This window comes from Engraulis encrasicolus, chromosome 10 (genome assembly GCF_034702125.1).
Source record: "Engraulis encrasicolus isolate BLACKSEA-1 chromosome 10, IST_EnEncr_1.0, whole genome shotgun sequence".
Lineage (NCBI taxonomy): Eukaryota > Metazoa > Chordata > Actinopteri > Clupeiformes > Engraulidae > Engraulis > Engraulis encrasicolus.
In genome coordinates this window covers 20,532,600-20,557,314 of record NC_085866.1, presented here as the reverse complement: position 1 = coordinate 20,557,314, position 24,715 = coordinate 20,532,600, and the positions used below count along the sequence as shown (strand labels likewise).

The 24,715-nt window shown below is 41.8% G+C and overlaps 2 protein-coding genes across 4 annotated transcripts in view; one reads left to right on the top strand and one right to left on the bottom strand.

The window, feature by feature from the left end:
- The window catches only part of def6a (DEF6 guanine nucleotide exchange factor a), a 25,272-nt gene extending 13,730 nt beyond the window's left edge, over window positions 1-11,542 (bottom strand). Inside the window, exons 1-6 of one of the 3 annotated variants that reach the window (XM_063208361.1) lie at window positions 11,508-11,542; window positions 9,657-9,966; window positions 8,152-8,292; window positions 4,589-4,765; window positions 1,449-1,676; window positions 1-137 (exon numbers count right to left, since the gene is read on the bottom strand). The exon at window positions 1-137 is cut by the window's left edge and continues 10 nt beyond it. In XM_063208361.1, coding sequence (XP_063064431.1) covers window positions 1-137; window positions 1,449-1,676; window positions 4,589-4,765; window positions 8,152-8,292; window positions 9,657-9,752 — 779 coding nt within the window. In that variant the 5' untranslated portion in view covers window positions 9,753-9,966; window positions 11,508-11,542. Of the gene's footprint in view, window positions 138-1,448; window positions 1,677-4,588; window positions 4,766-8,151; window positions 8,293-9,656; window positions 9,967-10,526; window positions 10,971-11,507 lie in introns of those variants that run through there. The other 2 variants (XM_063208360.1, XM_063208362.1) reach the window with 2 other exon arrangements.
- Window positions 11,543-13,918: 2,376 nt separating this feature from the next.
- On the top strand, window positions 13,919-19,358 carry tmem9 (transmembrane protein 9). The gene is made up of 6 exons (XM_063209630.1): window positions 13,919-14,057; window positions 14,528-14,647; window positions 14,741-14,832; window positions 15,294-15,402; window positions 15,751-15,882; window positions 17,420-19,358. The coding sequence occupies exons 2-6, from the start codon at window positions 14,552-14,554 to the stop codon at window positions 17,561-17,563; spliced, it is 573 nt and encodes a 190-aa protein (XP_063065700.1). The 5' UTR covers window positions 13,919-14,057; window positions 14,528-14,551; the 3' UTR covers window positions 17,564-19,358.
- Window positions 19,359-24,715: the final 5,357 nt, after the last annotated feature.

Here is a 24,715-nt window from a genome sequence, read left to right as displayed (position 1 = left end):
CAGTTCTTGTCGAGGTTGATGCTGCCTTTGCAGTCCTTGCGGTCCTCATTGGTGTAGTAGGAGAGGCTGGTGGGCTTCAGGGTAAACCAACGCTCCTTCCAGTTCCTCCTCAGCTGGCTCTTCTTCCACAAATAGCCCTGCAACACCCACACACACGCACGCAGCATTAGCATACATTAGTGCTGGACTGGGGAAGAAATAGGGCCCGGGCACTTTTGGCTTGAAGAGGACCCTCATACTGTAATTTGTGGCGCAGAACTGACTCACCGGTGGGCCCTATTTTCAGAAATAATACAAATAATAATAATTTTGCCCACTATGCCAGATGGCCAGTCCAGACCTGTTAGCAAACATTAGTGCACATAAACTGTCTCATTCAAACCCACAAGCAGCATTTCCATATATTTTTTAGGGCTTTTTTGCCTTTATTCTTGACAGGACAGTGGAGGAGAGACAGGAAATGAGTGGGAAGTGAGAGATGGGGAAGGATCGGCAAATAACGGAATCAAACCCGGGTCACCGGCGTAGCAACCCAGCACCCCACCGCTAGGTCACAGCAGGGCCCACACACAGCATTTACATAGTGCACATTTACATTTACATTAGTGCACATAAACGCACAGCTGTCTCATTCAAACCCACAAGCGGCATTTACATACAGCAGTGCACACAACGAGAGACACAGCGGTCTTATTCCAACCCACAAGCATTTGCATACATTAATGTTTGAAGACGACATCTGTGTATTAGTGTGCATGGGTCAATGACGTTTTTTGGGGGGCTCCGACGTCAGGTGGTACAACCACAGCTAATGCACATGAATTCATTAGTAATTGGTAATGGAAGTACTGCAGCGAATATGCCTCTTAGATAATTCACTAATAAGACATAACAAAAAAATAATAATAATCCATACAATACAGTAGTGGCATTAGCTGTGGTTGCACCACCCTGACGTCATTAACCCACATGTGGTCTTAAAACCCAGAATCATTTCCATAGTACTGTCAAAGATCAAACACAGCCTTAAAATGTGGGGGTTATTGCGCAAGTGAAAAACAAGTTTCCCATCCAGTACTACCACCTCCCATCAAATACTACTACCAATAACAGAGGCAGAGAACCGATTGATGATGCCATTTCAGTAAACCGGAACTCTTGGTGACTATAATTCAAAACCGTGGTGATCAAAATACACTGGTAATTCATTGTCAAGGCCTGAGGAACATGATTTTTATAGCCTCTAAACCAACATGCCTAACTAATAATGACCTATACCAACTTGTTGAATGAAAAAGTGTATAGAGTGAGGACCCTTAAGCATTGAAACAAGAAGACCTGTAAGGCACACTTTCCACATTGCAAAACTAAAACAGACACCTGTGTACAATATTTATAACACTCAAATGGGCTCTGCTGCACGGCATGAGCTGGTAGGCCTACTGTACCTCTTTCAGAACGTCGCCAACGATCTCTCTGTAGACCTCCTCCACCCCCATGGTGATGGTCTCCTTGCTGATGCCCCGCGTGAGCTTCCCAGAGTTCATCATGTTCAGGAAGGCCCAGACGGTGAAGCCATTCTGGAGCACGGACTCCTGGGATAGGTAGTCCTCCAACTCCACGCAGTTCAGCTCCATGCTCATGGCCATGCAGATCTTCTTCAGCAGGTACTCCACCTGTGGGGAGGATACATTGAGACCATTAGTTTCATTTCCAATAAATATGTAAATATATGGAAATTAAATCAATCAATCAAGGGCATCTAAAATATCAAGGTAGAGGGTGTGTGTGTGTGTGTGTGTGTGTGTGTGTGTGTGTGTGTGTGTGTGTTGGGTTACAGGGCAAATGATCAGCATCACATGTGTGATATATAAACTATAAACTCACTGATGCCATGGCTCTGTCTAATTCTAATATTTTGGACAATTTGCAGCACAGTATATAACTTCAAGAAAGGTTTGTGGTAAAGATTAAATCATGTGCAGTGTAGTGTAACAATACAGACAAAACAAGGTAATACACACCATAACACATGAGGACACAAATGTTTCAGGTCAAACCCATCATTGGAGTTCCCCATTTTAAATTTGGAACGCTGATGTTCCTGCTTTTAAATTTAGAATATTGACATTAAATCTCCTGTGTGTATACTGTATGCTCCAGGAAGATTATCAAAGCTTCTATAAAATCATCTTTTCCTTTTCACAGCCTGAGGAGGGCAAAATGGCAGTTTTGCTTTGAGGGTAAAAAAAAAAAATTCTCTTGATTTAAGGAAGAAGTGGTCGAGGCAGGACTGGTCACGGCCCTGAAACCACAACAGAGTGTGGTGGCTTGGTGATCTGATCATGCGTTCCACAGTGTTCATCAGTTCAATATTCTCTAATCCATCTAAAATGTTTTAGGGAAATGACCAATGCACAAAAGGCAATTGCTTTTAAGTAGTGAGATGCAGTGGCAGAGCAATTGCACACAGGGCCCCGGGGCAAGACACTGATAGAGCCCCCATACGGCCTGTCAAGGTCACAATGGGCCCCCCACCACCAATACAGGTGGGCCCTGGGCCCGGGGGCAAATGCCCTGTTTGCCTACCCCTGCCCCCGGTGAGATGCTGCAGCCTCTCACTCGAGGCAGTGACAACTACTATAATATGTTACATTATATTACATTACACCTATGACGCTTTTATCCAAAGTGACTTACAGTTATTATTTTTCAGGGTATTGGTTATAGTCCCTGGAGCAATGTGGGGTTAAGTGCCTTGCTCAAGGACACTTCAGCCATGTATGCAAGGGATTCCAATGTAGGGAGAGGTCAGGTGGAATATCGAACCTACAACCCCCAGTCTGAAAGACCAACTCCCTAACCATTATGCTGTGATACATTTATATACATTTCCACCTTTCAAGCCCATATGAAATGCCGTCTCAACTTCACAGAACATACAAAACATATCAAATTTGGAAAAAACTACATTTATGTCCAAATGTGATTTAAATTTTTTAAACTGTAACGCAGCCTTACTGAGGTTGCCACAGTGCCAGAACACGTTGTGCAAAGCAGGCTACAGGAAACATCCACCATGCTGCAAGAGGCCAGCCAACCAACCAAAACCCCAGAAACGATATGAAAAAAACTGAAATCTTAGCAGAGCCAGTATGAGAGGAAAGGAAGGCTTCGTTCTGAGATGTACGTGTCTAAATATAGCAGCACTTTGACTGTTGACATTGCAGAACGAGAAGCAGAAAGAAAACAGAAAAAGAAAAATGTGAAATTATTTTAAAAATCACCAAGATCAACAATTACTAAGCCCAAAATACCCTGGAATCAATCACTTCAATCATACTTTGTTTCACTCATTAGCATTGGTAAACACAGCTAGTGAGCTACATGTTAGCACACAATGTGGTTCATTGTATATTACATAAAGCATAACTTATTGTGGTTCATTTCTAGGGAACGAAAAGCATTGTTTGCCTCGTGCACATACAGCACGATTACAGCCACAAATGGGTCTGTGCTATGTTACACACCGACAGCAAACTAAGCTGTTAACCAGACACGATACCTCAGGACCCACATCCATCTATCTATGGGGGAGCCAAATACAGTCTAAGCCTCATGATGTGCATCAGAGTGCTGTAAAAGTCAATGGAAAGACTTAATTACCATAGTACTACACTACGTACTACATCCTCAATAAAGGCACAAAACCCATGAACATATTTTTAAAGAAAAGCATGGAGAATGAAGCTCATGGTGCATGGAGAGAGAGAGTATACACATGCCTCCGACATGTGGATGGAGAAAGAAACAGTTTCTGTTTCAGTTTCTGTTTTGAATAATATGAGTAAAATATGAGTTTGAGATCCTGAGTTTCAGGCTTACAACCAGTCATCCTCTCTTCCACTGAACTTTGTCCATGTCCAAAATGTGTACTTAGTCACTACTACATACTGATATTCAGGAAAGGGTTTCTGAAAAAAACTGTTGTTGTTTTGGCCGGGGACTCCAATCGAGCAGAAAAAAAAGCAGGGACCCCCTCATAATCGCACCACAAATTACAATTACATAAGTAGGCCTACTTGAAATGATCATTTTACAATGTATCATGTTTACAATGCAATGTTTTAGTGTAAAGCACCCCCTGACAAGGTGCTGCATACCCCCAGGGGTCCTAGCAGCCCACTCTGAGAACCATTGCCATACTGCCCTACCAAGGCAAAGTGCAATAACTACACCAACATAGAAAACAGAGAAAAAATGCCTTCAAAGTATTGTCATTAGGTTGGATACTGTAGTTACTGCAAATCTGGCATGGCAATATCTCCATAACGGGACACATTTTGACCATAAGTCTTTATCACATGATAAAGGAGGCATTATGAAGAATATTTTCAGTCTAAACTCAATTTTGACAAAATATTACTGCACTTTGCCTTTGTCTGGCAAAATAGTAGGGACTAGGGAGTGAGTTACAGTCTTTGCAGCACCATACGCTGAACTTTTTACATTTTTGGTCTCGCTCTTGATGCTCTTACTGCAACTGCAGTAAACCACATCACCAAACAACAGCAAAACCCTGTCCTACCTCGTCTGGTACCATGACAAGGGGGTATTTGTCCTCCGATAGGAAGTTGAAGAGGCACCAGAGCCGAAAGGAGTCCTCCCTGGCCAGGATCTTCACCCCCTGCTGGTAGTTCTTCTTGGCCGTCAGGGTCCAACACAAGTTGTCCACGTCCTCCTTGATGAAGCTACCTGGAACCACCTGAACAGATACAGTACACAGCAGCAGACAATTAAGAGATTGTAAAAAAACAGTAATTACCAACCAGGGCTCCAGCCGAGCCAATAGGCCAAATGTTGGTGAAATTTCAGTTTGGCTGGTTGGGAATACCAACTTACCAGCCACTCTGTCTGACCCATAAGTGAGTATGTGTTTGGCTGTGTGTGTGTTGGCTAGTAAGATTAATATCTACAAACCATTTTGGCTGGTAACTAAAAGTTAATTAAGAGCCCTGGTAATCCCCTTCCCAAGGAACTGCATCAATAGCTGTGGGCAATAGGGTGAGCATAGCTACAGAAAATAATAGTACAAGTAAAAAAAAAACTTCCGCAAATGAAGGGGAGAACATCAAGATATCGGCCCTTGAAATTGGCAATAAATAAATAAAAATAATCGGCAGTGTGTATTGGCCATTGGCTATAGTGGCTATGGTGTTGAGGATCAAACATACCCATAGTTGTGCACAGATAGGGACAAGGTGGTGCTAAAGCACCTGCCCTTTGCCCTACTGTACAAAAAAATGCCCTTTTTAAAGTTCCAAATGTTTTTTTTTGTTTTTTGTCACAATGTACTGTGGTCCATGTTGCCATGATAATCTACAAATCATTGATGATCAAAAGTGTGTGACTATAATGCCCCAATATAATTATATAGCCTCTATAGGAACCTTTTTCATTCGAAGGGCCACTTAAAATTCCTACAAGGGTCGTAAAAGTCCTCCGACGGCCGTACTATGAACACAAATCAGGATTTCCCCAAGCAATTTAGGCCTATATTGAAGGTAGACACCTTTACAATAGATCCCACCTTCTCGAGGCCCTTGAATATAACGTAATTGTATTGGAAACGTAATTCCTAAGATTCCTTTACAAAATATATGTCATATTTCATGTGAAGCTGCATAACATTAAAATTAGATCGGGGGCCAGATAAAAAGGTCTCAAGGGCCACAAACAGCCCTCGAGACATAGGTTCCCCATCCCTACTCTATAGCCTAGTAAGGCAGCTGGAAGTTCCACATGCCCCCCGCCCAACCTTGAGCACCTGCCGTGTCTGTGCACGCCACTGCACATAACGTACAGCATTACACAAGTTAACTCCACCTGCTACAGTACACCAGATATGCATTTGCTCATGGGTTTTCCTTCTGACAGATACGTGGAAAACATGCATCACTAGAATTCTGCCTTTCTTGTTTATTGAAAGGTTGGTGTTGACTGAGTCATGGGCTTTCAGGTGTGAGGGTAGGTAGCCTGGTGGTGTGAAAACTAAACATTACCGCACCTATAGTTCTTATCAAATGCACTGCACCTAATTCTCATGAAAAGCTGGAAATGAACATCAGTATGTATGTGTGAGAGTTATTGGTCAAGTTGAATCACCAGGTTTACATTTTTGTCCAAAACTGCTGCAGATGTACAGCACATATAAACCTGAACTAATAACCTGAACTAAAATTGACACATTGTGTACAGCAGTGTTTGGGTCGGGACCCAAATGTGGCGTCATGGTGGAGGGGTCCTGGGTGTGGCACAAAGCTTTGGTGTAAAAATGAATTAATTCACCCTTTTATTGTCAGTCGTTAATATTCATTTCCACGACATGATGGACATGTCATGCATGTCAGCACACAACGCAAATGCTGGTGCATATTATCATAAATGCATGGATATACAGCATTTCTGATTATTATTTTAAGATTCGGATGGCGTGGCAAATTATTGGGTTACAACGTAATTTCCGTGGGAAATTGTGGGTCCCAAGACAATTCCAGTTAAGAACCACTGATGTACAGCCTGTAAAGCCATTCTGAAGAGCTCACTGATGCTACTGATAGATGACCAAATGTCACACATTGTGCATTCTCAGTAAAAGTTGGCAGCCTTGAAAATTCTAAAAATAAACAAAATGCAAATGTAGGTTTCTGCACATAACCCTAGCGTTAGCCTATTTAACACTTCTTGTGAAAATATACATTGTCAAGGATGTAGTTTTTGAACTTATCAAGATACTGTATGTTTGTTGAAGTACCTTCTCAGATTATTTGTTGGGTGGTTACCTGGTCAAGCATGTACTATTTGTTACGGCTTGTCATAAAACTGCTTAATGACAGATAGACAAGCCATACTCAAGCAGTGAACAGTTCAATGTTTCTCTATGTTTTCAATGTATTTATGTTTCTATGTTATGTTGTATGAATGTACACTGGGTATGTGAGTACTGTATACAATGCAGTGGGTAATGCCCAAGACCAATTTTCCCTTGGGGACTCTACTCTACTACTCTACTTGCCAAGGATGTACGGTATTTACTGAGGTAGTTACATTGTCAAGAATGTGTTTGTTGAGAACGTACATAGTTACCTTGAGGTAGATCCCATGTCTGGGATATATTTGTTGGGATAGTTAACTTGTTGAAGATATATTTGTTTGGGGTTACCTTGTCAAAGATGTATTTGCTGAGGAAGTTACCTTGCCAAAGATGTAGAGTATTTGTTGAGATAACTACCTTATCGTGAATGCATTTCTTGAGGCAGTTGTGAAGGGTGTATCTGAGTATACACAGAAAGAATACAAGAGGAGTAGAATGTACTATACCGCTATCTGGTACACACGTAGGATTTGTTGAAGTAGTTACCTTGTTAATTATGTATTTGTTGAGGCAGTTATTTACCATGTCGAGGATGTGTTTGTTGAGGTAGTTAGTCACTATGTCGACAATGTGTTTGTTGAGGTAGTAGTTGTTTACCTTGTCAAGGATGTGTTTGTTGATGTAGTAATTTGTTACCTTGTCAAGGATGTGTTTGTTTAGGTAGGCTAATTACTGTACCGTTGAATGAGTATATCTTGTTATATACCTTGTCGAGGATGTATTTGTTGAACTTTACTATACTGTTGAATGAGTATATCTACCTTGTCCAGGCTGTATTTGTTGAGGTAGCTACTACACTGTTTAATGAGTATATCTACCTTGTCCAGGCTGTATTTGTTGAGATAGTTACTGTACTGTGTAATGAGTATAGTTACCTTGTCGAGGATGTATTTGTTGAGGTAGCTACTACACTGTTTAATGAGTATATCTACCTTGTCCAGGCTGTATTTGTTGAGGTAGCTACTACACTGTTTAATGAGTATATCTACCTTGTCCAGGCTGTATTTGTTGAGGTAGCTACTACACTGTTTAATGAGTATATCTACCTTGTCCAGGCTGTATTTGTTGAGGTAGCTACTACACTGTTTAATGAGTATATCTACCTTGTCCAGGCTGTATTTGTTGAGCTAGCTACTACACTGTGTAATGAGTATATCTACCTTGTCCAGGCTGTATTTGTTGAGCTAGCTACTACACTGTGTAATGAGTATATCTACCTTGTCGAGGATGTATTTGTTGAGGTAGGGCATGTAGCCCTGGTTAGACACTGGGCCGTCATCGTCGTCTCTGAAGTGCTCATCCAGAGCCACGGGGTCATGGGGGATACTCAGCACCGTGCAAAGGTTATGAGACAGGACCTACAACACCATAAACATGCAACAAATACCACACATCAATATATTGGAAAAAATACATGACTAATAATAAACAGATTTGTACTGCTAGGTTCAGGGTATTGCTGTGCAGGAGGACTCATGGGTTTTGTCAGTTTATGTACACTTTACACTTACAGGCTAGAGTTCATAGCAATGACCTTTCTTTTTCGACAGAACAATGGAAACAGTTTGTCCAGCAAAGACTGACTGACTCATCATTTTAACAATGACATGCACACTGACTGTCCCCAGGAGACCAGAGAGACAAAGAGTGACAAGTGTGAAGGCACCCTGTGTGCTCTGAATCACTAGTAGCCTACACTACGTATACAGACGCATTGAAGGAGACACAACGGAGGACCCCTTTTGTGAGGTCATGTTGTAAATTACGTGTATGCCTAACACACAAACACTAAAGAGAAACACAACAGATTATTGTAACGACCTTATTTGTGACACACTGCATGTGAGCTCCTATACGCACCATGCATTAAAACCACATCCGCAGTAGGCCTCGTCATCTCTACATCTCCACGTCTCTACGTTTCTTTCTGTGCACTGCAACCAAGACAGCTACTGGGAATTCATACCATATATACACAAGCCTATATAAATCACCTGCACCGCACACAGTCTAACAAGTGTTCAGTGAATGGAGTGGGAGGGGGAGTACTCCAATATCACATTTCATATCAGACTTCTGCTCAATTATTTCAGACTCTGGTGGGGACAAGGACTTACACAACAGTTTAAGAAGCTCCTCTGTGTTACTTACAAGCTTGGACCCCCGTGTGTTTTTTTGTTTGTTTTTTTTTACTAATTGCACCGCGTGTACATATTGAGACATTGAACAACAACAACTAACTACTGTATATTTCCATATAATCTGATTGCAATTGCCTGAAAGTTCCAGGAATCAGTGACATTTACGCAAACATCTACAGTATACCTGAAACACGAAGGGGAAAGCACCACTTCATGACCAGAAAAGCTCACAGACAATGTGTTCTAACTGTACTTTGAGCAGGGTTTACAAAGACTCTTCTCAGTAAACTGAAGAATGAATTGTGGACTGACTTGAATATGACGTTGATCAGATAATAATAAGACACAATTAGATTAAAAAACAAACATGATTATATTAATACATCCTACATCATGATTATTGGTGAAATGTCTAAGTCATCATATTTTCTGCCACCCATTCCTGTGAAGCAACATAGTGTGCATGCATTTAAGGAAGTTGAGAGATAAAAAAACAGACGTGTATGAAAATGTAAAAAAAAAAAAAAAAAAAGATGGACGCTGACGATATACACACAGAATGTCTCCCATCACCACCTCACCTTCAGTTGGGACTTTGACACTTTCCCACTCTTCTCAATGTCCAGAGCGGTGAAGGCATACCAGATAGACTTGAGGAGTTCTGAGCGTAGGTCCATGGCTGCAGATAGCCTACATAACTTCTTTCAATCAAATTATTAAACTAAAAAGCTGCTTTCTCACTCGTCCATTCACACAACTCGTCCTCTCTTTCTCTCTCTCTCTCTCTCTCTCACTCTCACTCTCTTCCTTCTCACTCGCTCGCCTCAGTCCCGGACGTGTGGCCCCATGCTGAAACGGCTGCTGTCTGTGTGAGACTGATGTACCCACACCCTGTTGACAAAGACACAAGAGATGTCATGACTTCAAGTATAGGCCACATCACTCCCTCTGCTGGTCTGAATGGAGTTGACACCAGCCTCTGCAACAAGACTGCAACAAGAAAAGAGCAGGAGGGAGGCAAGAGGTTGGATTAAAATATATATATATATATTTATGAACTTAATCACATACAAAATATACACAATATAATGGGTTGAAGTCTTAATGTTTTCAGTACTGTCTGTGCCTACTACACCTACTACAGTAGAGCATGTCATAAACTGAGTGTCGAACCATTTCATGTCCAACATATCTAGACCAACTGATACCTCACACTCAAGTAACATTCAACTCGCACACTCAAAATTCTATAAGAAACACAATGTGCGAAAACCATGTGCGAGAACACATACAGTACAGAACACTATCAAGAACCTTAAACAGCAACCTACCACACCTGTGACTACTGACCCAACCAGATGATCCAGAGGTGCTAGACTTATGATACAAACCAAATGCCCCTGCCCCCACCATCAGCACCCAGACAAACAGTCAAAGGATTCAAAATGTACCTAAACTTCAGCCATCCTCAAGGAGCAACTTGACTGTAAAAACTACAAATAAATGAATCAGTGACTAACTGTGAACTAATGCCTCTTTTCCACTGCCGGGTTTCTGGTAGGCCTACAGCTCGACACAGCGCGACTTGGCCGCCGGTTTTTACTTTAAGGTTGAGCTGTGTCGTGCCTATTCAAAAAGCAAACAGTGGCGGCCGAGTAGCGCTGTCGAGCTGTAGGCCTACCACAAAACTGTCAGTGGAAAAGAGGCATAAGTGAGTAACTAGAACTGTGCCTAGACAGTGCCCAAGTGCCTAACTTAAGTGTCCTTCCAAAGTGCCTACCTGTCTAACCAAACAAACAACTGTGCAACTCAAAACTGTGCCTGAACTGTGCCCGTGTCTAAAGTGCCAATTAACCACAGTGTCTTCCTGTGTGCAACCAAAGCCTAGCAAGTGCCAAGAAGAGAAGAGAGGCCGAGTGAATCGGTTAAATACTTAAACACTACCCACAGCCCAGGTGCACCAAATTAGCATAATCAAGCCTGCCTGCCTACCTCCACTGACAGAGGTGGCCTGTAGGTGAGACACACCCATCTCTGCCTGTGCACTGACAGGGAATGGCCAGGACAGAAAGCATGGGGGTTAAGAAGTGTAAACTGATACAAATGTAAATTCGATAGGGTTGGTCTAGTTGGCTAGGCAACATCTATCATATAATTATTAAACAGGTAACAGCTGAAAGGGACGGTAGGCCTACTCAGGAGGACTTGCATTAGTCTATTTTATGTTTTAATACAAAGTGGGTGCAGCAATAACCTCAAACAATGGCTAGTTTCTGGGGGTGTGGTCCTGATAATTGCTGTAATCAGGTCACCTGATACCTTTACACTACTACAGCTGACTTGACTAATTTCACTACAGCATGAAAACACATACACACAAATTGACAATCTTTACAGAACACAATTAGTAAAATATAGCAAAACACACTTACTGGCTGCAGTCACGTGTACTCTTGCTTTGTCTGAGGGAACAAAACTGGGTCATTTCACGTGAAATCAGACACTTTGGGACCCGACCGACCCGGATTTCGATCATACTTGGTGTGCCTTTTCAGTAGCAAGGTAGCACCCCAGAACTGCATTGGTTTGAATCTGACACTAATATTAAGGGAGAAACAGACTAGGAAAGGTTCACATGTGAGGGTAGGACACTATACATTCAGCCTTGAATATATCAGTCAGTGTTAGTCACAAAAAGATGCCTGTGGTGTTGTTTGAAAGCTCTTTTCTGGCTCTACATATTACACAATCACCTTGGAATACAAATACTCTCAGAATATGAATTATGATAAATTGAAAAATTAAAAATTGAATATCTAAAAAACCTATATTTTAAAATGGCCAGTTCCTTGTCCAAACGTAGCCGGCAATGTCATGAGCAGCACCTAAAATGCTGTTGTTCGGTTTGTTATTCATTTCAGAGAGAATTTGACTCACAAATATGGCATCATACAGACCACTTACTAATAATATGGTAATACCATAGTAGCATCACATGACAAAACAAAAACAAAACAAAAATGGTCAGTGTCCATGGTCCCAGGTTTCAGAAACTAAGGCAGATGTCCATTTATACACACCAAATGATGATATGTGAATGTTTGAACATTCCTTCTCTGTGTACCTGTGCCATCTTCCCTTTACCGTACTTTAAAGAGATAATCAATGGCTACACTCTCATTTTGTACTCTACCAGTGCATTTGAAGCAACAGCTGTGTCTTTTGTAGATAACGTATAAGTACGTCCCGTTGCAGTTACAGGTTCCACTACCAGAAGCACATCCTGATGATCCATGACAAGTCTATCTGGTCTGAAGAGAAAAGTGAAGGATGGAGATGGCCCATGAGGATGCAGGAAGTTCAGTTTCACCTCTCTAGTGCTCGGCATACATTCCTCAGCACATGCTAGCCACCAGTTGCCATCATATACAGCTACAACATACCCTTTGATGCTTGAAAATGTAACACATTCCCTTACTGAGCTCACTCTTTCAACTCTGCCTTACTCCTGAATGCTGAAAATGGCCTAACTTCCACTGTGTCCATTGACAATGGGCAGAAGCTGTGTAGTTTTTGAGTACCTGGAATAGTTCTTGCAGATTCAAACCTTTTCAACAGGTTCTCAGCTTCATGATGGTACATCTCTGTTGTGGCAAACTGGCAATGGATGTTCTTGTCATTATCCTTGACTGACTCCCTTGAACCAGGAACGTTTTTAAAACTATAGTTTTGTAATTCAAGATGCTATTCAATCATTTCACTGGAACAACCAGTGCAGGCCACAATCCATCCATTTGTATGCTACTACCAAGATCAGTTGAAACTGGGAAAAAATCTGTTTTGTTGTTATTTCAGACTGCAACATTCATGATACAATTGCTGTACATCTGTTTCAGAAGCTCCTAATTCAGTTCCTCAGTGACACTTCATCAATGACAGAACGTCCAAAGAAGATCCTATATTTTTTCTGATGGCTGTGCTGCACAATAATAAGAACCTTAAAAACACAACAAATTTGTGCCACCACGAGGCAGATTTTCACATACCTGCAGAGTGGCACTTTTTTGCCACATCACATGGCAAAGGTCCATGTGATGGCGTTGGAGGGACAGTTAAATGGCTTGCTGCACGAGCAAGTCTGCAACGTCCTATTGACAATTAAATTGTAACGCCATACCAACTGTTTGAATTTGTCAAGGATAATGTCAAGAACATCCATTGCCAGTTTGCCACAACAGAGATGTACCATCATGAAGCTGAGAACCTGTTGAGACCTGTTAGTAAGTGGTCTGTATGATGCCATATTTGTGAGTCAACTTCTCTCTGAAATGAATAACAAACCGAACACCAGCATTTTAGGTGCTGCTCATGACATTGCCGGCTACATTTGGACAAGGAACTGGCCATTTTAAAATATAAGATTTTTAGATATTCAATTTTTAATTTTTCAATTTATCATAATTCATATTCTGAGAGTAGTTGTATTCCAAGGTGATTGTGTAATATGTAGAGCCAGAAAAGAGCTTTCAAACAACACCACAGGCATCTTTTTGTGACTAACACTGACTGATATATTCAAGGCTGAATGTATAGTGTCCTACCCTCACATGTGAACCTTTCCTAGTCTGTTTCTCCCTTAATATTAGTGTCAGATTCAAACCAATGCAGTTCTGGGGTGCTACCTTGCTACTGAAAAGGCACACCAAGTATGATTGAAATCCGGGTCGGTCGGGTCCCAAAGTGTCTGATTTCACGTGAAATGACCCAACTGCACAACTGTCAACAGTTTTTCCAGCATGGTCAGAGATGTGGCTACACATCATGCTGGTTGGTGCTCCCATCCACTAGGTGGCGGTGTGCGCCTAAACATAGTTTCATAGGCGCAGATAACGCAGTCGCAGATGCTCGTCAACAACACACGTCACAGCTAGCTCAATTAGCTAGCTAACAACACACCTCTGAATTTCAACTCTAAAAACAAGGTGAGGAGACAAGTGAGCTATTTATTCATTCACATGCACTGTGAATAGTTAAACAAAGAACATGTAAATATACATGATCCATGTCTGCAGCGATGGCCGTGACGCACGTCCTTAGCTCTGCATAGCTGCAGAACTGCAGTGTCTAATTGGCGTAGATTCCTTACAAGTGATGTTCGTAAAATGGCATTTTATTTGTGATGAAGTGTTGCCTGTTAGGTACGAATCTGTACATTAGTTAAGCGTCTTCCTTAAAAGAAAGACGTCATGTTGAATCAAAGTAAGTGTTGACTTGACCTGCATGCAGTTACACTGTGTTCTGACAGGCCATAACCTCGTTTAGTAGTGGTAACCACATAATGCATGACATGACATGTTTTCGTCTGCAAGGTTAAAGGGAACAGTATCTTCATAAGTGCACCACTATGGTTATTACCTCCTTATGATGCCGTAATAACGGCCCTTTTGCGCAGATCCGAAAGTACCGGGAGGTGGACATGTCACCTGCCAAAGTGATGAGCCTCGGTGCTCCGGTGCTTGTTGCTGTGGCCTTGTTGTGCTTCGAGGCCGTCTCCGTCGTCCACGCGACCAAGGTATCTACTAGACAGGGGATTCTTATATTTCTGAAGGGGGGAAAAATAATCTGGCTGAGGTGTGGGTTTTGACCAATATGCCTTACTTTGCAGAGTTTCGAAGATGTGCGCTGCAAGTGCATCTGTCCTCCCTACAGGAACATCAGTGGCCACATCTACAATAGGAATGTTTCACAAAAAGATTGGTGAGTTTCAGTTGCACCGCTGTCATGCTGCTCATTCACAAATGTTGCAGTTTTCATGCATACTTACTTACTACCACCATCATTCTAAGTATTCTTAATGACTGGGAAAATTACACTTTTCATGAAAAGGAGGCTCTTCTCCATTGTCTCCATTTTGAATTTCCAGATATAGATATTTTATTTAGCTGCAAAACTTACTGTACTTTGGTCATAGTAACTATGGGTTCATTATTAAGTAAATATTAATGACAAGATCAAATGTGGCAATAGGTAGCACAGTTTCAATGAGGAGCCGGTAGTTGCAATACCTACTCTGTCTGGACACCATCCTACACAGTGGCAGTGCACCTTTAAGTCTGACTTCAAAGATTAGCAGGGCAATGGTGTGAAGATATGAACTGTGTTTCAACGAAAGTTACAGGGAAAATAATAGAAGTACTGTGTGTTTCTGTCTGTATTAGTAATTGCCTACATATTGTGGACCCAATGCCTGTGCCTGGACATGACGTGGAAGCTTACTGCCTTCTCTGTGAATGCAAATATGAGGAGCGCAGCAGTAACACAATCAAGGTAGTCTCTCTCTCTCTCTCTCTCTCTCTCTCTCTCTCTCTCTCTCTCTCTCTCTCTCTCTCTCTCTCTCTCTCTCTCTCTCTCTCTCTCTCTCTCTCTCTCTCTCTCTCTCTCTCTCTCTCTCTCTCTGTGCTTTGTTCACCCAAGTCATATCAGTATATAATAAAATACATAATATCAAAGTGAAGTATGGTAACGTTAGCCTGGGAAATTTCACGCTGCCTTGCACAATCTCACTTGTGATTAGGTCTGGTGATTAACCAGGCAGTGGTAAAGTGGCTTTTGCAATGTGGTTAATGCTGTAGCAGTGAAGAATGTAATGTCACAATGTTTTCCTTCCCTGCACAGGTGACCATAATCATCTACCTGTCTGTGGTGGGAGCGCTGGTGCTCTACATGCTCTTCCTACTGCTGGTGGACCCGCTCATCCGCAAGCACGACCCCTACTTACAGCCCCTGCACAACGAGGAGGACGTGGAGGTACCGTAGTGTTTCTCAATGGGGGCGGTACAGCCCCTTGGGTGGCGTTGGGGAGCCCTAGGGGGCGATGAGAAGGATACAGTCGATAGGGGCGGGGGTCAGTTGTCATTGGTAACATTACTCCATTTAATTTTTTTAATAGTAAGGGGGGCGTTGGGAGGCTTAGGATGAGGTCCAGGGGGGGTTTGTTCAAAAAAGGTTGAGAACCACTGAGGTACCGTATTATTACAATGTTATTGGCATTTCTATGTATTCCTGCAATAGTTTAGATCACTGTAGTTGAGAGACCTGCACAACGAGGAGGACGTAGAGGTACAGTATGGAGGCCATACATAGCTAGCCTGATTATCATCGACTTTCAAATCTCTTCGAGACTTGGTCTGACCAAGAGCATAACAACTAATGTTTCCCAAACAGCATTGTTGACCCGCCTCCCTTGGTTTGCTAATGGTTGATTGGTTCCTGGCAAATTGGGTGGAGTTCCCGATTTTTCGGGAGATCAGAAATGATTTTTACATTGCTCTTGGCCTGACTTTAGAAGCAACGCCGAAGGGTTGCGTCACTAGGAGGGCATGGCCTGGCTAATGCATAGCATACACTCAGGCTCACAAACTGCAGAAAACTCAAGGGAGTATTAATTATATACAATGTGTGGTATGTAAGTATTACAATCCTTACATACAATTACATATCTTTACATAGTACAGTATTACAATCCTTACATACAATCCTTAAATACATTTCTATGTATTTAGATCACTGCAATTGAGAGACCATTCTGTTTCCTTTTCCATTCAGAACTACCTTTGTTTTAGGCAGGTTTTAAATGGTCTGTGGGTGTACACCTCCCCATGAGTTTATTTACCGTGGTTGGCTTCAGACTGGATGGTTTGAAAGGGCTGGTATTTTGAAGCCAATAACATGCGTATTATAAACAGTATCAACTTTTAAGTTTAAACAGCTGGCATCTGTGGACTGCAGACATGTAAAAGGTACACGCTGTTATGTAAAAGGTACCCAGAGTTATGAACCAAAATTGTAAGGATAGAGCACATGCATTCTGAGATATGAGAAAAGCATAACGACGCCTTTGATATGCCAGTGGGCAAATCAGTTACTCACAGTTATGTAGAAGTAGCCTCGCGAGCCATCCTACGTACTTCCGCCAAATGATTGGTTCCACTACTGTAGCCGTGCTTCTCTGTGGAGTGCCTGGAGCAGTAGAATTTTTATCGCAACGCCCCCCCAGAAAACAGCCAATAATCGAATATGCCCCCCACGTGGGGGCGAAAGGGTGGGGACGCTCGTGACAATGACGTACACATCTGCGCCAGAGCCATTGGTCTGCGCTATGTTGTTGTTGAGTAACTGCCAGCGATTGGGTGAGAGGTGTCCAATAATTTCAAACCATAACTGAGTGCAAACTTCCTGCTTCCTACAATCGCTTCAGATTAGACCAGGCTAATGTAGAAGTATTTCACGCTTCATAAGCTGTACATGAGATGGTTTATAACTGCCCTATGCTCCCCTGTTGCAGGACACCCGCCCCCCCCAGCCTGAGGGGGAACAGGGCCGTGGCAACACGGTGCTGGAGAGGGTGGAGGGAGCGCAGCAGCGCTGGAAGAAGCAGGTCCAGGAGCAGCGCAAGACCGTCTTCGACCGCCACAAGATGCTCAGCTAAGCTGCCAACACTGACCTCAGATCAGTCGGCGATTTCGGTTTTATTTTGTGTATTTATCTTGCAGGGTGGTAGGGGAAGGCTTTTAAATCATCTCGTCGTCCATGGTTGGTTTGGGGTTTGGCTGAGGAACTGGCGTAGGTTAGGACAATGTTACATTGTTTCCCATCACTTTTTAAGGTTTTATTAGCTACAGCCTTAATTAGCCAGGGCCAAACTTGACCCCCTTTCTAGCCTAACCCTGGTGATCATAACACATTTTCTTGAAATGAAATCCACCTTGAAGCTCCTTATAATGTGCCACTGAGATTATGTGAAGGTGATGGCAAACCGACAATGGACAAGTTCCCTCATGAATAGTGGAGAGCCTTCCCCAACCATCCTGTAAAAAGTCATGGTAACACTTTATTTTAGGGATACATCTATTAGCACTAATACATACAATGTTAATGCATAAGTAACTTGTAAGGCCTGTACTAAGCAAACACTAAGGCCTACTAGGCCTACTTACTAAGGTTAAATTGGTAATAAATCCCTTATTGTGCATGAACAAGACATTTGCGAATACATGCCTAACAAATGCTTGATTTTGCTTTGTACATGCCTTACAAGTTACTTATACAGGCACATTGTATGTATTAGTGCTAATAGATGTATCCCTAAAATAAAGTGTAACCAAAGTCATAATCATTTGCCCCTACCAGCCTCCTCATCCTTACTCACCCAGCATCTCAGATTGCTTCTCTCAAGGTCACGCTCAGGGTGAAGCTCTATTATCAAGACACTGGATATGAAGTAGCATTTTGGTCTTCCTATGAAAACAATATAGCTCCCATTGGCCTAACTCCAACCTGATCAATTAGAAATGTACAGTAAGTGTCTGGAATTGGATCTGGACTTAGATTTTCAATGTATTCAATGGAAACCGTCAGTGCTACTTGAACCTGGAGCGTGGCTGTTGTGAAATAAGCTTTTTGTAGGCAGATTATAAAGTGGAGGACAGGATCACAGGAAAGTATGCTGTTAATATTAAGCCACAGCCATAACGTCATTTTAACTCATGTTGTTTAAGCTAAGCTATTACGCTGCCTTATGGAACCAACACTGAATTTGGAGAATGTGAGTTTTTTTTCATCATATAAACGTGGCAACATATGGATGTTTTGCATTTTGTATTGCTATGCTGCTACAAATACCTTATTCATGACATTCAGTTGGGAGAAAAACAAATCTAGTATTACTGTATTTTATTTGGTCATTTATCATTTCGTCTGTAGGCTAGTGCAATCAATGTCATCAAGCGAAGGGGGTGGTCTTGCGCAAACATTTCTATAAGCTTTAAGGTAATGCTTTCCAAACAGGAATTCCCTGGTGATTGATTATTAAATCTATTAAATATGTTTTTGAAAAACATAGCTAATGCCATGTCATGATGATGCACATGTTAATGTTGTACATACACTGTACTTAGAGAGATAATCAGACACAATGACTTGTATCGCTAGTCTGCACTTTCTCAGAGTTTTCCATAGAAATATACTTTCTATGTTTGCACCTCAGATGGAAAGTCTTTCAAATGATTTGTATGTTATTTAATATATTAAACTTGCTGGATATTATCTAAAGTGGTTGTTGCAGCCATGATATAAATGTCGGACCGCACTCTGATTTGTTTATTTTATTTTATAATGTAATGTGGCGTAAATATGATTTGCTTGATATGTTGTGCCCTGCGAATGTGTTCACATGCTTGTGATAATGTTTGGAGAGATCATAAAAAGTTGTTATGATTATTTAATCTGTCTGGTCTCTTTTGCATTTTCTATTGATCACAACTTAGGCACTAGTGAAGTGGCCGCCTGATATCGCCTGAATTATCTATCTATCAGTCTCGATACCACATGGCGGGAGTCAGGTCAGAGCAGGGACGTGCACAGGAATTTCAAAGGGCAGTTGCTCTAACCTGAAGAAAGGGCAACCCACCCCCACCCCACCCCACCCCCCCAAAAAAAACATCAACAATGAGCGGCCATCAGAATTTTTAGGAAACTGCACCATGGGTATTATTATTTTTAGTAGTACCTAGTAGAAGTAGTATATTATTGTCATAATTATTAATATTATTTTATTGTATAGTATCCTGAATATGCGTACCATATGATATAACATGCTAGTTTTTAAACATGTAGGCCTACCTATTAATCATATCAGAGATGATCAGCCTTATGCCCACCTGCCCTAAATGTCTCCTGATCCACATTTCCTCATGTGTGGTATGTGGCTGCCCCTAAATTAAATGAAATTATGAGAAAAAGCCTTGATAGTTTTTAAACCTGTATCAGTCACAGAGATTATCAGTCTTATGCCTACCTGACCTATGTGCAGAGGTCTGTGGCTCTGAGTCATCCTCATCTTAAATGAAATGAAATGATGAGTAAATTAATAGGCTAAATATGAGGATGCTTAATCAATTAACCCACTGTCATCTTTATAATCCTTGTAGCAGCCAAAGTAGACTTTAAGTTATAATAAATAGAAATAGTTATATTAAAGATAATTTAATTTGAATTTGAAATGTCATTAATATGCATATTCCATGATTAAAATGATGAATATTATATAGGAAAGCTAAAACAATAAGAATTCACAGGTTTAGGTCATTTGTTGGGTCTTTTGTAGCCTAAATTAAAAAAATGTGTACTGTCGCTTTAAGAATTGACGAGCCGGCTTTCATTTCAGATCGCAAAGAACCGTGGCGTGGGAGCACCAGTTCTCATATGTTGCTCTGAAGCTCCGAGCTTCTCGCAGACTTTATAACCTTTTATTTTCATTACAGATATTTTAGTTAGTTCATGCACATTTTGTAGGCCTATGTCTTGAGAAGAACAGTAAACGTCAGTTATCACGTGGAGTGGATTTATTTCAATTACATGGACATTGACAGTGGAAACAGTAGCCTATCTTTGGGTCGGAGAATGGGCTATATCAGCGTAAGAAAAAGCACTTTCCTAGCGGTCTCACCAAGATCAAACCTCTACAATCCTGAAAAAGATTCTCTGCCTCACCTGCACCTGTTCTTTTTTTCGCAGCCAACTCTGCAGAGATGTGCTTCCTTTAGCTAGCCTACCCCCTTAAGTTCTTCTCTCTTGCTTGATAAAACGACATGTCATCTGCATGTTTCTTAGTTGGGTTAGCCTTCCACAAAACAACCTGAGCCATGTAAAACATTGACTGCAAGCTAGCTGGCTGTCGTTTTCCCCCAATATCTGAACGTGGCACACCCATGCTGTCAGATTATTTAGGATCAAACGTCCTAAACTCGAGATCGGCTTTAAGAGACATTAATTGTGATCAAGCAGTTTAATACTGTGTAGTCTGCTGTGTTTCCAGCTCACCTCAGGCCGTCAGGGCAGTCGCTTCTACTCCCACGACATCTTACATCTTCGACATATTTTGCGTCTCTGCCCTGGTCGCATGCATTGTTCCCCCCTCCCTCCCATGTAGAGCTGCGCGTGCCCCCCGCATCGCGCATGCTGCCCCTCCCTTTGCCTATCTCTCGAGGTGCAGGTGAATCTGAATTTGAAAACTTAATTTAGGAAGCTTCAATCAAAAATACGAATTGCAAAGCAAATCAGTTGAAACATGAAATCTTAGCTTATTTTTCCTACAGCTGGCTGTCGGGTTTTTTTGCTACCTAAACGTGAGATGTCAGATGTATGATAACTAAAAGTTCTAAACTCAACATTGTATTAGAGAGGTTGATTGTGAGCATATTTTGTACCCTAATATGTAGACTGTGTGTAGGGCTCTAGCCGACACCCAGGCATCTTCAAAATCTTTCGTGTGTCTTATAGGCGCTCGAAGCGCCTGTCGCGTGCCTTCTCCCTCCCCACCGGAGTTGTTACGTAGCCTACCTACCTCACATCGCTCGTGCCCATTCTCGACGGGTCTGATGAATTTGTATGACTGACTTAAGTCTTTATTGTACAAAACTTCAATCAAAATTATGAATTATAAAGAAATCAAATGATATTGAAATATGAAATTATAATTGTCATATTATTTTACCTTCCCTTGGAAGGGCAATATCAGCCAATGTGGGCAAAAGGGCCGTTGCTCGGGCACCGTGGGCAACTATGGTCTGCACGTGCCTGGGTCAGAGGACTCCAGATTTTAGAAAACAACAAGGTCAGTATAGTCTAGTCACCAGAGGGGGGTCACGCGCACCCCCTGTACTTGTTGTCGAAACCTATTTTTTTAGACTCCTCCATATGTCTAATTTACAATAAGAGATGTTAGCATTGCTGCAAATTGTCCCATGGGTGTTTTTCAGGGCTCATCTTGGAAACTGTGCAATAGCGATTTATACACACATAACTTTTGAACCAAACATGGTACAAAGACAAATGAGACCTCTTTTCCATATAATTATAGCATGGGGAATTGAGTGGAAGGGTCACTAGGTTCGTAAAAAACATGTTTAGACTACTTTCTAGGAGAAAATGACTAAAATGTATCAAATATTCTAGAAATTCTGACAGGAACTAGTGTGTAGATTTTCAAAAATGGTGTAAAGATGACATTCATTGCAAGTATTTATGACTAGAAACATTCTTTGACTCAAGGTGACTACCAAACATGCTGTCATTAACATTAAAACATCCCTGCCACCTTTTAAGGCTATGCTTAGTCATGGTTGATGCGAAAAGCATAATATTAGCAATCAGATGCATTGATGACTTGACCCTTCCAAAGCATCCAAAAACAGATTTTTCAGTGGTTTACAATAGTATCAGAAGTACTTAGAACATAATAAATGTTTACCCCGTTTTTGGTGACAAGAAAGGCCTCAATTTCAAGATGGCTGCCACCAGGCCCACAAAATGAGCATTGTCTGAAAATTACCATACAATGACCAGGAATAGTGATGTTTGATATGTATTGTGATAATATAATATTCTTAATACCATGCTTACTTGATGGGTAAGTAATTCTGAATAAATGTTGATATTGAGGAAGTCCATTAGCTACATAAAATAATCTTATTGAATTTAATTCTAAGATCGAAATTGGTGAAAAAAACTGCCATGTGTAGGCTCAGAATCTTGTGTAGCCAATACAGATAATAATATCAATATAGGTGTTTTACCCCATGTTTCTGACTTGATCAGTTCATGTTCTGAGTAATTGCATTACTGTATACCGCTAACAACAATGTAAAATTCCCACTTTCCAGCAATTCTGAAGATTTAGAATCAGAATACTTTCATTTGGTATTTCCTAACTCCTTGAAGTGGTGTTGGCAGCACAATGCATATCATTTCTCGCAAACAAATTCACCCTTTATTGCTTTAAAACATGCAACACACCAGCCAGCTCCTGCACATTGCTGTAATTTACCAGAAGAAGCCACCCCAATTTCCATGGTAACACAACATGCCCAAACACCTGTAGCAATAGCATTGTAGCGAAGGGGAGTAGAGTTGCCCAGCCGGGACTCAAACCCAGACTTTCTGGGGTAGTAAGCTGGGGCTTTGACCGCTACACCAAAGAGCCAGGCTCGTTGGCATGTCAGTCAGAACACACCCACAACCCTAGTGATGGTCACTCCATCACACTGCCTTCCCCTTCTGGAAGCGCACCCGTGCGCTTCACACACTCATGGTGTCCCTCACGCAACTGCCCATCATGCTTCTCCCATCCAGTGTGCCCCATCATCAATGCTTCACCCATCACTGGGGTCACCAATCCTGGGGGTCCCTCACCTGCAATTACGGCTCACAAATAATGGGTACGCTTCCGATGGCCTCATGGTAGCCATCCCACTTCTGACACCATTTGAAGCGAAGGGGAGTAGAGTTGCCCAGCCGGGGACTCGAACCCAGACCTTCCGGAGTAGTAAACTGAGGCTCTGACTGCTACACCAAAGAGCCAGGCTCTTTGGCATGTTAGTCAGAACACACCCAAAACCCTAGTGATGGTCACTCCATCACAAGCATAATAAAAGACACAACAAATACTCCGAACTCTGAGTATATAGCAACATTAAGCCATTAAGGGGGTATACTGAGAACATGGTTAAATGATAAACCAGACTGTTAACCAACAATGAGTGGTAAACCTGCTAATATATATGCCTATTGTTATCCTTTAGTAAAGAACATTAGGGGTCCAGGCTCCAGATGATATACCTCTAACCTAAACCAGCTAATTAGTGTACCCCCTAGGATGCACTCTGATTTAATATTAAAATGAAAGCTTTGGATTTGACCACCATTCTCTCCAGGCATCAGTGAGAAACACTGTGTCTGTGTCAGACTGTTTGTGTCAGACTCTGTGTCTGCCATAATCAACCCATGAAAACCAACTGGCCCAGACAAGTTGTTAAACACTCTCTTTACCAACAAGCCATGATCCCATCATGTTTTAAAGCGGCCACCATCAAAGTTGTGCCAAAGAAATCATTCCTATCCTGACGCATGCATCATGAAATGCTTTGAAGGGCTAGTAATGTTGCACATCCAAAAACAAATCCATCCATCTACCCTCTTCTTGTTCACATTGTATACTCAGCCAAATATCCCACAGAGGAGGTGATATCTCCCGTCCTTCCAGCCCTAATCCATCTGTACAAAAAAAATAATATGAGAGAATGCTCTTGACATATGAGGATGCTGGCCATGGATTGCAATTCAGCATTCAGCACCAGTACCTCATCTACAGACTGTACAATCTGGGTATCAACACCAGCCTCTGCAACTTGCTTCAAGACTTCTTTAGGCAAGCACCAAATTCCAATAACCTTATTCATCATGACTCTCAGCACAGGGCCCAAGGTTGTGTGCTCAGTCATCAGTGCAAAACAACCTTTAGCACCAATCCTCTTTGGAAGTTTGCAGATGACACAGCTCTGGTGGATATCCTCGCCATGGGGTGATGAGACTCAGGAAAGAGGTTGACATTGTAAATGTGGTACAGACACAACAACCAAATACCCAGGGCACGCCCAACACCCTTCACACTCTTCACCCATCACTGGGTTTGTTACTGGTGTAGAGAGAGTGAACTACAGAAAATCCCTGGAGAGATGCATGGGCGAGGTTCTCTACTGGGACACCAACCCTTTGTCACTGATGAAGCCCATTAATGCCATTG

Excerpts from the sequence above, each read along its gene's own strand:
- tmem9 (XM_063209630.1), top strand. The coding sequence starts at position 14,552 with ATGTCACCTGCCAAAGTGATGAGCCTCGGTGCTCCGGTGCTTGTTGCT. Across the intron at positions 14,833-15,293 it reads AATGTTTCACAAAAAGATTG|TAATTGCCTACATATTGTGG; the intron begins GTGAGTTTCAGT and ends TGTCTGTATTAG. Across the intron at positions 15,883-17,419 it reads ACAACGAGGAGGACGTGGAG|GACACCCGCCCCCCCCAGCC; the intron begins GTACCGTAGTGT and ends CCCCTGTTGCAG.